General features: G+C 51.3%; 1 protein-coding gene across 1 annotated transcript in view; it reads right to left on the bottom strand.

Annotated features, from left to right (window-relative positions):
- LOC144602459 (myosin-binding protein C, cardiac-type-like) overlaps positions 1-12,500 on the bottom strand; it is a 39,422-nt gene that overhangs the window by 6,491 nt on the left and 20,431 nt on the right. Inside the window, exons 7-13 of the mRNA XM_078415606.1 lie at positions 9,551-9,717; positions 7,012-7,177; positions 4,456-4,562; positions 3,056-3,085; positions 2,804-2,943; positions 875-1,034; positions 71-176 (exon numbers count right to left, since the gene is read on the bottom strand). Of these exons, the coding sequence (XP_078271732.1) occupies positions 71-176; positions 875-1,034; positions 2,804-2,943; positions 3,056-3,085; positions 4,456-4,562; positions 7,012-7,177; positions 9,551-9,717 (876 nt within the window). The remainder of the gene's footprint in view (positions 1-70; positions 177-874; positions 1,035-2,803; positions 2,944-3,055; positions 3,086-4,455; positions 4,563-7,011; positions 7,178-9,550; positions 9,718-12,500) is intronic.

Genomic DNA, 12,500 nt, shown 5'->3' on the forward strand with positions numbered 1-12,500 from the left:
ACCGAGGGCGATGGTGAATGAGACATGCTCCCCCTCCTGCCCTGAAATGCTGGCACGTTGATCCTCTTACCGAGCACAGGCCGGCCCCCCATCGAACGACGGAGGGTCCCACTCGATGGTGCAATAGTCCTCTCCAACGCTCAGGACCCGCGGCGCCTCGGGGGGGTCGGGGACATCTGGCAAAGGCAACAAAGGTCAGTGGGTCGGCCTGCAGCCGGCATTGAACCACCGGGGGGGGGGTTGAAGGGATGGTGGGGGAGGGGGGTAGATAGTGAGGAAGTGGGGGTGGGATGGGGGTGGATGGTGGGGAGGGGTGGGGTGGATGGTGAGGGGTGGAAGATGGTGGGGAGGGGTGTATGGTGGGAAGGGGTGGAGGAGGGGGTGGATGGTGAGGAGGGGGGTGGATGGTGAAGCGGGGTGGGGTGGATGTTGGGGAGGGGTGGGGTGGATGGTGAGGGGGGGGGATGGTGAGGAGGGGGGGGTGGTGAGGAGGGGGGTGGATGGTGAGGAGGGGAGTGGTGGGGTGGAGGGGTGGGGTGGATGGAGAGGAGGGGTGGGGTGGATGGGTGGGGAGGGGAGGGGTGGGGGTGGATGGGTGGAAGATGGTGGGGAGGGGTGGGGTGGATGGTGAGGAGGGGGGTGGATGGTGAGGAGGGGTGGGGTGGATGGTGAGGGGTGGGGGGGTGGATGGTGGGGAGGGTGTGCATGGTTTGTGGCTGCTGCCCTCCTTCTGCCAGATGCTCACAACAGCTGGGCTGGGGATTGCCAGGGCGCCCCTGACAGCCCACCCGCACGGTCCGGTTGTACAAGGTGAGGGGGGGGGGGGGGGGCAGGAACCAGCTCCTTCACACCGCGGCCGGGAACCAGCACTCACCGACCACTTTGACAGTGATGTCGGCTCTGTCCTCCCCGGCTGGGTTGTGCACCAGCACGGTGTAGACCCCCTGGTCCGAGCGCTCGGCTCCCTCCACGATGAAGACACAGTGATCAGGATGATTCTCCACGTGGACCCGGCCCACCATCTCTGTGATCACCTGTGCACAGCAAGAGAGTCAGAGCTACACCTGACCCCTGCCCCTCCCCCCCACCCCCCCGCCAGCCTACAGCCCCCCCCCCCCCCCCCCCCCCGCCAGGCAACAGCCCTCCCTCCACCCAAACTACAGCCCCCCCTCCACATAGGCTACAGCTGCCTGTGATGGAGTCCAGGATGCCGATCCACCAGGGACCGGGGTCGGGGGAAGAGGCGATGGCTGAAAGTAAGTGAATCGTGCCAGGTGTGGAACAGCAACAAAATAAAATGGGATTGATGCCTGATGGTTGACACGGACTCAATGGGCTGAAAGGTCTGTGTGTCTGTACGGCACAGTTTCATAAATGTGCTCATGTAATCAATCGGACCAAAACCCAGTAGGAGGGGAGGGGAGGGGGAGGGGGAGAAGGGGAGGGAGGGAGGGGGAGAGGGGGAGGGGGAGGGCGGGAGGGGGAGAGGGAGGGAGGGAGGGGGAGGGGGAGGGGGAGGAGGGAGGGGGAGAGAGGGAGAGGGAGAGAGGGAGGGAGTGGAGGGAGAGACAATTACTCAGCAGGTCAGGCAGCAGCTCTGGAGAAAATGGACTGGTGACGTTTCGGGTCGGAGAAAAAAACAGGACAACTGGGGCCTGGCAACAGCTCACCTCAAGCAAGGAGGTTCCTTGAGAGGCCGATTGTTGGTTTAGAGATGGTGTGAGCCCAAGAGGGATGCCTCGCTGTGAACTGTGGAACTGGTTAATGGACCTTTAGTGGGGGGGGGCGGGAGGGAAGGGGAGGCGAGGAAGGGACGCGAGTGTAGAAGTTACCTAAAAGTGGAGAAATCAACCATTGTTGTAACCGTAATCAACCATTGCAAGCTACCCAAGCGAAGTGCGAGTTGCTGTTCCTTCAATTTGCTTGTGGCCTCTCTCTGGCAATGGAGGAGGCCGAGGGCAGGAAGGTCAGTGTGGAACGGGAAGGGGCGTTCAAGTGGTTAGCGAGTGGTAGACTCAGTAGGACTTGGCGGAATGAGAGTAAATGTCTGGTGTAATGATCACCGAGTCTGAAGAAGGGTCTCGACCTGAAAAGTCACCTATCCTTTTCTCCAGAGATGCTGCCTGACTTCCTGAGTTACTCCAGCATTTTGTGTCTTTCTCCAGAGATGCTGCCTGACCCACTGAGTTACTTCAGCAATTGAGTCTATCATATGTTGAAAGACTGGAGCGACTAGGCTTGTATACACTGGAATTTAGAAGGATGAGAGGAGATCTTATCGAAACGTATAAGATTATTAAGGGGTTGGACACGTTAGAGGCAGGAAACATGTTCCCAATGTTGGGGGAGTCCAGAACAAGGGGCCACAGTTTAAGAATAAAGGATAGGCCATTTAGAACTGAGATGAGGAAAACCTTTTTCATTCAGAGAGTTGTGAATCTGTGGAATTCTCTGCCTCAGATGGCAGTGGAGGCCAATTCTCTGAATGCATTCAAGAGAGAGCTAGATAGAGCTCTTAAGGATAGTGGAGTCAGGGGGTATGGGGAGAAGGCAGGAACGGGGTACTGATTGAGAATGATCAGCCATGATCACATTGAATGGCGGTGCTGGCTCAAAGGGCCGAATGGCCTCCTCCTGCACCTATTGTCTATTGTCTATTATCTATTATCTATTGTTTGGTATAAACCAGTATGTGCAGTTCCTTATTATTGCTGGTGCAGGTGAGGTGTGAGCTGCCAGTGATCCCCAGCCCAGGGGCCAAGGTCACGGGTGGGAAGCATGGTGCCCCTCTATCCCAGCTTACCTTGTCAGCCTTGGTCCACACCACCATGGGCACGGGCTCGCCGCTGATGGGCACGTCCAGCCGCAGTTTGTTCCCGGCCACGACCACGATGGTGGCATCGGGAATGCTGCTCAGGCAGTCCAGGTGAATTTTGGGAGGATCTGCAGGGAGCGGAGACATTTGCATTAGCGCGGCACGAGAAGCAGGCAGGTCCCAGCACGCCCGCGCCACGGGTTAAAACTGGGAAAGCTGTCGGAAATATCAAGATTGTACCTTGTCGGGGGACGTAGTCGATTTTCACTTCTGTGGAAGGCAGCGAGAGAGAGAGAGAGAATGAATACACCATGAGAGCAAAGCAAAGTCCACAAGACAACCCACCACCCAGCCATCAACGTCCCACTGACTCACAACCTCAGCAGAAGGCTCAACATCCAATTCCTACAAGCGCAGAAACAGCAAAACAGGAGCAGCAGGAGGCCACGGCCACTATCCCATGTCATCACGGATAAACATTCACAACTCTGCTCCAACTTTCTCCCCAACACTTCAACCCCAATGTCTAACTCCTTTGTAAATATACTTCATGATTGGGCTTCAACTGCTCTCTATAGTAGAGAATCATACAAGTTCCCTGCTCTCTGTGGAGAAGAAACTTCCCCTCATCTCTGCCCTCAATTATTCATCTCTTATCCTTGGGCTGTGACCCTGGTCCTAGATGCCACCACCACCAGGAACATCTTGTAACTAGTCAGTCCAGTCCCACCCAGATGTTGCAAGCTTTAAAACGATCCCCTCTCAGTCTTCTAAAGTCTGGTGAATATAAGCCAGACGTCCCATCCATCCTCCTCAAGTCTCTCCCTCTCACCCAGCTTTGTGTTCTCTGCAGACCTGGAGATGTTACCTCATCCATTGATACATCCCGTGAATAGGTGAGGCTCCCAGCACACTGAGGATCCCGGACTGTACACCACTCACCACTGCCATTCAGATAAAGACCAGTTTATTTCCTCGGTCGACCCATCCTCTATCCAGATCAACATCTTGCCCCCAACCACGTGCACATTACGTTTTGGTGAGATTTATCCAAAGCAAAGATACTAGAGGAACAAGATGGACCACTCCATCGAAATCACCTATACTGAAGTGTAGTACGCAAAGGAGCGTAACGTCCGCCATTTTAGTAGGCAAAACCCGCCGTCTGCTATGCCTTTCGCAGTGCAATCAGTGTTTTGGAGGAACAGTATGTGTGTGTGTGATGATACTATAAAAATGCAGAATATATCTCATCTATCAATTCACAGATTTTTGATATTTTTCTTTTAAAATGTTTCTGCAAGTTTCTGCCCACTAAAATGGCGCCGTGACGTACTACGGTTTTTAAGGTCGAGTGGTCTATCTTGCTCCTCTAGCATCTTTGATCCAAAGCTTCCCGAAGGTCCAATTACACCACATCTACAGGTTCTCCCTCATATTAATGATGACAACATCCTCAAGACATTCCAGTGGATGTGGACAAGACCAGATCTCTGGGCGAGGGATGTCCGAGTTGTGTGACCATACGACGTGTGCTGTTGGAAGAGTGATCCCAGCCTGTGCCCACACTCCACGACTGTCACACAGCCCGCGCCTCCACACCATCTCCCAGTGCCGCCCCGGCAATCCCAGCACCTCACCTAGGAAGTTCAGCCTGGCCGACAGGTTAAAGGCAAACCCATCGGGTACAAAAGTGTAGTCCCCATCGTCCTCTGGCCTCACTTTGTCAATTACAAGCTTGTGGATCCTGCAAAGCACAAACACGGACATGGGCATCAGATGTTAACATCAGGCTTAGCACTCAGCATCTGAATGTAAATTGACAGGCTGCAAGATGCACCCCTGTTAGCAATACAGCAGGTGGTAACAGTCTGTGTCTGACTGTAATACAACAGGCTATTACTGTGCATACCTTGAAGTTTAATCATCTTTATCTGACTGTAATACATCACCTGTAAAGTGTGCCTGACAGTAAAATAGAAGGTTGTATCAGTGTGGGTCTCACAGGAATACAACAGGCTAAAGCAGCGTTCCTGGCAATTAAACAATCAGCTGTAACAGTATCTCTTCCCGCACACGATGAGCCTATGTTGGAGAGTCATACAGTGAGGTGTAGTGGTGTGTAACTGACTGTAACAGTGTGGGTGTGACAGTGATTTCAGGACACTGCTGCAATAGTGTGTTCCTCACAGTAACACTGTGTGTGTGGATATCTATGGATCAGGCTGTGTTTGTGAGGGTAGGTGGGCACTGTGGGAGAAATACTGTGTTTAATAATGTGTGTCTGATAGTAATGCTGGGTGCTGTACAGCCTGTATCTAATTTAATTTAATTTAGTTTAGATACAGTGTGGAAACAGGCCCTTTGGCCCACTGAGTTTGTGCCAACCAGCTATTTCCATACATTAGCACTATCCGACACACTGGGGACTATTTATAATTTTCACCAAAGTCAAATTAACCACAAACCTGTACGTCTTTGGAGTGTGGGTGGAAACCGGAGCACCTGAAGAAAACACACGCGATCATGGGGAGAACGTACAAACTCCGCACAGACAGCCCCCATAGATTGGATCGAACCTGGGTCTCTGGCGCTGTAAGGCAGCAACTCTGCTGATGCCCAGTAATAGTAATAGTAATAGTAGTAGTAGTAGTAATAGTAATAGTAATAGTAATAGTAATAGTACTAGTAATAGTAATAGTAATAGTAATAGTAATAGTAATAGTAATAGTAATAGTAATAGTAATACAACAGGCTGTAACAGTGTTAAAAGAACAGAAATGAGCAGGTTGTTCCAGCATATCGTCTGTACGGAGTTTGTACGTTCTCCCCGTGACCTGCATGGGTTTTCTCCGAGATCTTCGGTTTCCTCCCGCACTCCAAAGACGTACAGGTATGTTGGTTAATTGACTGGGTAAAATGTAAAAAAATGGTCCCTAGTGTGTGTAGGATAGTGTTAATGTGCGGGGATCGCTGGGCGGCGTGGACTCGGTGGGCCGAAGGGCCTGTTTCCGCGCTGTATCTCTAAATCTAACAAAAAAATCTTAAATAAAATAAAAAAATATCTGGCTGTAGTCAGCCTGTCCTGAGATTCATAGCCAGAATGTGAACAGTTTTGGGGGTTGGCTGCCTGAGGTGGATAGTAGGTCAGGACCACTCTCTGGCTGTGGTGGGATGGTTCAGTTGCCCGATAACAGCTGGGAAGAAAGAACCTGTCCCTGAATCTGGAGGTGTGCGTTTTCACACTTCAATAGCTTTTGCCTGATGGGAGAGGGGGGAGGAGGGAGTGGCCGGGGTGTGACTGGTCCTTGATGATGCGGCTGGCCTTGCCGAGGCAGCGTGAGGTATAAATGGAGTCAACGGATGGGAGGTTGGTTTGTGTGATGGTCTGGGCTGCGTCCACAATTCGCTGCAACTTCTTGAGCCAACCAGCGACCCAGCCAGGAGGTTGGTCTCTCGCCCAGAGCTCTGCACCAGCTCCCCCAGACAGAGAGCCCGGGCCACAGGCACGTCAGAGGGCAGAGAAACACCGCTCTCCACCGGCCCCACGACTGCCAGCCCCTTGCCCCTTATCCAGGTTACGTGCGTGCCCAGGTGGTGCTAGACAGGGACTACACGTTTGTCCACGGGCACCCTGGGGGATCTCCGGGATCACTGGCCACGGCGGGGGGTGGAATGGATCCTTGACAAGGATTGTAATGTAGTTGTTTCATTTTCAGTGTATTGATATTTAAGGATATTTGTTTTACTTTGGGTATTGTTTTGTATTGTAAATATTATTCTTGTAAATATTTGAATGAAATTATTTTTGGTTAAAAAAAAAAAGACAACTGCCCGCCCCCCGCCCAAAGCCCCCTGCCTCAGGGCCGTCTTAATGCATGGGCCTGATGGGCACTTGCCCGGGGCCCCACGAGCATAGGGGCCCCATTTTATCGACCATTTACATTTTTATTCCTGTGAGTAGTTATCGTAGGGGCCCCAGTACACTGCTTTGTCCGGGGCCCATAATGCTGTAAAGACGGCCCTGCCCTGCCCCCCTGCCCCCCGCCCCACCACCCCCCGCCAACCGCCGCACTGCCCCCCACCACCCTGCCCCCCTGCTCCCTGCCCCACCACCCCCCGCCCCCCCCCCACCGCCCCCCACCACCCACCAACCGCCCCACCACCCCCAGCCCCACCGCAGCGAGCCCGTTCACCTGCCGATGTGTGAGATTGTCAGACCCTCGCTGGGCACCACCTTCACTCCGTCCTTGTACCACGTCCCCTTCACCATCTCGTCGGACACCTCGCACTTGAAGACCGCCTCCTCCTTGGCTTTGACCGTCAGGTCGGCAATGCTCTGGTACACCTCCAGCTGTTTCTCTGCAGGTGGGTCAGGTCAAGGGGAGGGGGGGGGAGGGGGGCAGCAGGGAAAAAGGTGGCAGAATGGAGTCTGAGGCAAAGCAGTCACCTGTAGGCCCAATCCGAGAGCCTGAAGCAGGGGTGTGAGGGGAAGGGGCCGTGGTTATCACAATCAGCATCAGTCAGGACACACACCAGCCATCAGCAGCACACAGGGTCTGTACAAGGGTCTCCATCCAATACATCGCCCATGCCCTCTCTCCAGAGATGCTGATACTCCAGCATTTCGTGTCTATCCTCGGTGTAAACCAGCATCTGCAGTTCCTTCCTGCACTGTGCTTTCTCTAAGCTCTACTTCATTGGTTATTTCTTTATTGCACTTTAGTATTTTTCTGCTTTGCACACCTTCAGGATGCACTGCAACCTGCTGTTGGTGTATTATGGTCATAAGTATAGAGAGGGTGAAAAACGTGGTACTACTGTTATCCAGTCATATCACACGACACATACGATACGACACGATACAACTTTATTTAACCCAGGTGGGAAATTAATTTGCCAACAGTCATAAAAACACAAAAACACAAAATACATGAAACATGAAAATAAAGTGACGAGTGGTAATGCTTTGGGGATGTGCAAAGATTGAGGAGGTGGGGGGAGGGGGAGGATCAGTCTCGGTCTCAGTCTACCCCATGACAGAAGGGGGAGTAGTTGTAAAGTTTGATAGCCACAGGGAACCAGTCTGTTGCTGAAGGTACTCCTCAGGTTGACCAGTGTGTCATGGAGGGGGTGAGCTGTATTGTCCAAGATGCTCTGCAGTTTGAGGAGCATCCTCCCCTCCAAGACCCACCTCCCGTGAATCCAACTCCGCCCCCAGGACGGAGCCAGCATTCCTGATGGGTTTGTTGATCCTATTGGCGTCCGCGGCCTTCGCCCTGCTGCCCCAGCGCATGGCAGCGAAGAAGATGGCACTGGCTACCACCGATTGGTAGAACATCTGCAGCATCTCACTGCAGACGTTGAAGGAGTGGAGCCTTCCAAAAGGAACGCAGAGCTTTATGGAGCTGGTAACACAGTCCGTGAGTCCATCAATGTTCTCTCCATGGGGACTACAGAGTGCGTCCCAGTCTGTGTCCTGAAACAACCCTGTAGAGCGTCACAATCCCCTGTGACCACCTCCTCACTGACCTTGTGGTCCCAGGCAGCCTCTGGACCATTGGCTTACACCTGGGTAGGAGGTGAACCAGGTTGTGGTCGGAACTTCCCAGTGGTGGAAGGGCTATGGAACTGTACGCCTCTTTAACATTGGCAGACAGCAGGTCCAATGTTTTCATATCCCTGGTGGGACAGCCAACAAACTGAGTGAAAGTGGGTGGGGTAGCGTCCAGAGTCACGTGGTTGAAGCCCCCTGAGTTGGTGATGAAGGCACTCGGGTGTTGTGTGTGGAGTCTCGCAGTGACTGTGTGGATGATGTCACATGCGCGTAGAGGCTTGGCGGAAGGAGGAATGTAAACAGCCATCACAATGGCGTGTGAGAATTCCCTGGGCATTTAGTATGGACGTAGACCCACAGCCATCTGTTCAATGTCTGGGCTACACACACGCTCCTTAACCGTGATCTGACCATTTGTTGTTAACGAGAATAGCAAGTCCCCCACCTTTACACTCACTGCACTCTCTGTCCGCCCGGACAGTCCACACTCTTGTTGAACTCGGATTGAGTCCAATCACACAATTGCATTTGCAAGCATAAGTTCCCGATCTTCCAACCTATCTCATGGCCGACCATGAACTTTTTCTTAATCTGCACTTTCTCTGCGACTGTAACGCTATAAACTGTAACACTATGTTCTGCACTACAACGGATACAAAGAGAACAATACCCAAGTGCAGAATATAGTGTTACAGTTTATAGCGTTAGTCGCAGAGAAAGTGCAGATTAAGAAAAAGTTCATGGTCGGCCATGAGATAGGTTGGAAGACTGGGAACTTGTCCTTCATTTATGAGAGCACCATTCAGCAGTCTGATAACAGCGGGCCCCACGCCCGGTGGATTCTGTAACCATCTAGTGGTTTCACTGCTCCAGCTACAAGCATTTAAATCGCCACCAACCAGTCGGAATTAAACGCACACCCGGATCGGTTGGTTGAGAAACGTGGCGCCATCAGCATCTGGCTCTCCTTCAGCTGGGGAGGGTCTCCATTGTGGGTCTGGACTCTGCCCCCCTCCTGCTCACCTGCTGAGCCTCAGGATGATGCTGGGAGACAAGGGGTCAGGGCAGAGCTTGGACAGGACAACGAGCGAAAGTCCTTGTGTGGGGTGTGAGGTCTCTCGCTCCTGATGGAGAGGGCACAGGTTTCAGGGAGGGAGGGGAGTGGAAGGATCACTCACCTTGCACCAGTAGTTCAGCCAGAGACTGATCGCCGTTAGTCTTGGCTGTGTAATGGCCTGCATCCTCTTTCATAGCCTCGTTGATGAAGAGAGTGTGCTTCTTGCCGTCCTTCTTAAAGCGATACTTGAAAGTCTCCTCCCTTCTCAGCTCTTGGCCATTCCGATCCCTACACATGAGGGAACGAGGGAGTAAACACCGAGGCACTGACCATCATTCCCACCTCCCTCTCCCTCCCACCCACACAAACACACAGCCCAACAGCTTATAGGCCCGATACCGCGAGATACAAGTCACATTTAAAGGGAGGGTCACAACAAAAAAGACCAAACTGTGGAAAGAATCAGCCACATACCTACAGATTTCCCCTTCACTCACACCCAACCCTGACTTGGACAAGAGAAAAATCTAAGGGCGGCACGGTGGCGCAGCGGTAAAGTTGCTGCCTTACAGCGAATGCAGCACCGGAGACTCAGGTTCGATCCTGACTACGGGCGCCGTCTGTACGGAGTTTGTACGCTCTCCCCGTGACCTGCGTGGGTTTTCTCCGAGATCTTCGGTTTCCTCCCACACTCCAAAGACGTGCAGGTATGTAGGTTAATTAACTGGGTAAATGTAAAAATTGGCCCTAGTGTGTGTAGGATAGTGTTAATGTGCGGGGATCGCTGGGCGGCGCGGTCCCGGTGGGCCGAAGGGCCTGTTTCCGCGCTGTATCTCTAAATCTAAAAAAAATCTAAATCTAATACAGGAGCGGGGAATTGTGTATGGAAACGGTGTAGTGGTTAGATGCATATATGTAAAGACTGGATAAATGCGTCATAAAAATAAAATGGTTGTCGTGAGCGATTTGGACAAATATAAATTTTGGACACGAGTGTATAATAGGGACAAGAGTGTTTTTTGGAATTATTGCCCTCCAAGCAAGAAGGGGTAGGTGATATTACATGTGGCCACGAGGCTGATCTATTGAACCGATTACTAATGCCACGTCATGAAACACAACCGCAATAACAACATGATTAAACTCAATGTGCTCTTGGGAAAAGGAGAGACATCCAGCAGTTACCAAGGTGTTAGGTTTAGCTTCGGATGGCTGGCATGAGTGGGTGACATGGACTGTGTAACAACTCACTGTAGTGTTATGTCTGACTTTAGAACAGTCTGCATTGTGACAAGTTTGTTATCAGTCTGTACATCATTTGTTCCTGAGTGACGAATATGTAATATTGGACTGTATAGCACTCTCTGGAGATACACACAAAATGCTGGAGTAACTCAGTGGGACAGGCAGCATCTCTGACGAGAAGGAATGGGTGACGTTTTGGGTCGAGACCCTTCTTCAGACTGATGTCAGGGGAGGGGGCGGGACAAAGATAGGATGTAGTTGGAGACAGGAAGACTAGTGGGAGAACTGGGAAGGGGGAGGGGAAAGAGAGGGACAGAGGAACTATCTGAAGTTGGAGAAGTCAATGTTCATACCGCTGCCCAAGCGAAATATGAGATGCTGTTCCTCCAATTTGCGCTGGGCCTCACTATGACAATGGACATTGAGAATAGTTCATTGTCAGCTGAGGGGAAAGTGATCACGGGGGACACAATCAGTAAAATATTAGTAAAATTAATCAGGACAGTGAAGCTAGTCGGAGAACTAGGTTGGGGGAGGGACAGAGAGAGGGGGAAAGCTACTTGTAGTTAGAATATACAGCAGTTGGTGTAGCATTACAGGTTTGTAATATCAGTTCATACAATCACTACAGAATGAAGTTTGCAACATCTGACTGCAAGCCCCTTGCTGCAGTGACTGATTTGTAATAAAGAGCAGCACAGCAGTCAAATTAATCCAAGTTCGTCATACAAACCCAGCACTTAATGCAATGTGATAGATTTGTAATATCTCATGGTGCAGTGTTCATTGCAGAGTCGGACATAAAGTACTGGAGTAACTCAGCGGGACAGGCAGCATCCCTGGAGAAAATTAATAGGTGACGTTTCAGGTCGAGACCCTTCTTCAGACTTACATGTCCTCCAGAGATAATGAAGAAGGGTCTCAACCTGAAACGTCACCCATTCCTTCTCTCCAGAGATGCTGCCTGGCCCGCTGAGATACTCCAGCCTTTTTGTGTCTATCTTTGGTTTAAACCAGCATCTGCAGCTCCTTCCTGCACATCCTGCTCGGCCTGCTGCGTTACCAGCACTTGGTGTCAGTTTGTGTAAACCAGCATCTGCAGTTCCTTGTTACTGCATTCAGTGCAGAGTGATTGGCTTGTATTGGCCAAATGTACAATGCATGGCAGTGTGATGGGTGTGTAATATGTAACTGTGTAGCACTTGTTACTGTGACAGGACTGTAATTTTAGTTTAGTTTGCAGATACAGGCCCTTCGGCCCACCGGGTCCGCGCCGACCAGCGATCTCCGCACATTAACACTATCCTACACCCACTAGGGACAATTTTTACATTTACCAAGCCAATTAACCTACTCATTCCTTCTCTCCAGAGATGCTGCCTGGCCCGCCCCGCTGAGTTACTACAGCTTTTTGTGTCAATTTACTGTAATGTCAGATTGTAATGGTCTCTAAGGATCGATGATTGCAACATCCTACAAGACAAACGCAGGGCAGAGTGGTGGTTTGTGTATGGAACTGTACATTGTGGGATAGTTTAGTTTAGTTTAGTTTCGTTGAGTTTATTGCCACGTGTACCGAGGTACAGTGAAAAGCTTTTGTTGCGTGCTATCCAGTAGCGGAAAGACAGTACAGGATTATAATCGAGCCATTTAGAGTGTATAGATTAGGAATAGAGATTTAAGAGTGTGGGGCAATTGTAACATGTGTTTGTAGATCTGCTTCTGTGGTTACCAGACAAACAGTCGCCTGGGTTGGGCGCCATCTTGGAAGCATCCAATGGAATAGAGTATTTGCTGTGGAGCCTGTAACACTGCTGTACTTGACA

The sequence above is a fragment of the Rhinoraja longicauda genome, chromosome 18 (assembly GCF_053455715.1).
Source record: "Rhinoraja longicauda isolate Sanriku21f chromosome 18, sRhiLon1.1, whole genome shotgun sequence".
NCBI lineage: Eukaryota > Metazoa > Chordata > Chondrichthyes > Rajiformes > Arhynchobatidae > Rhinoraja > Rhinoraja longicauda.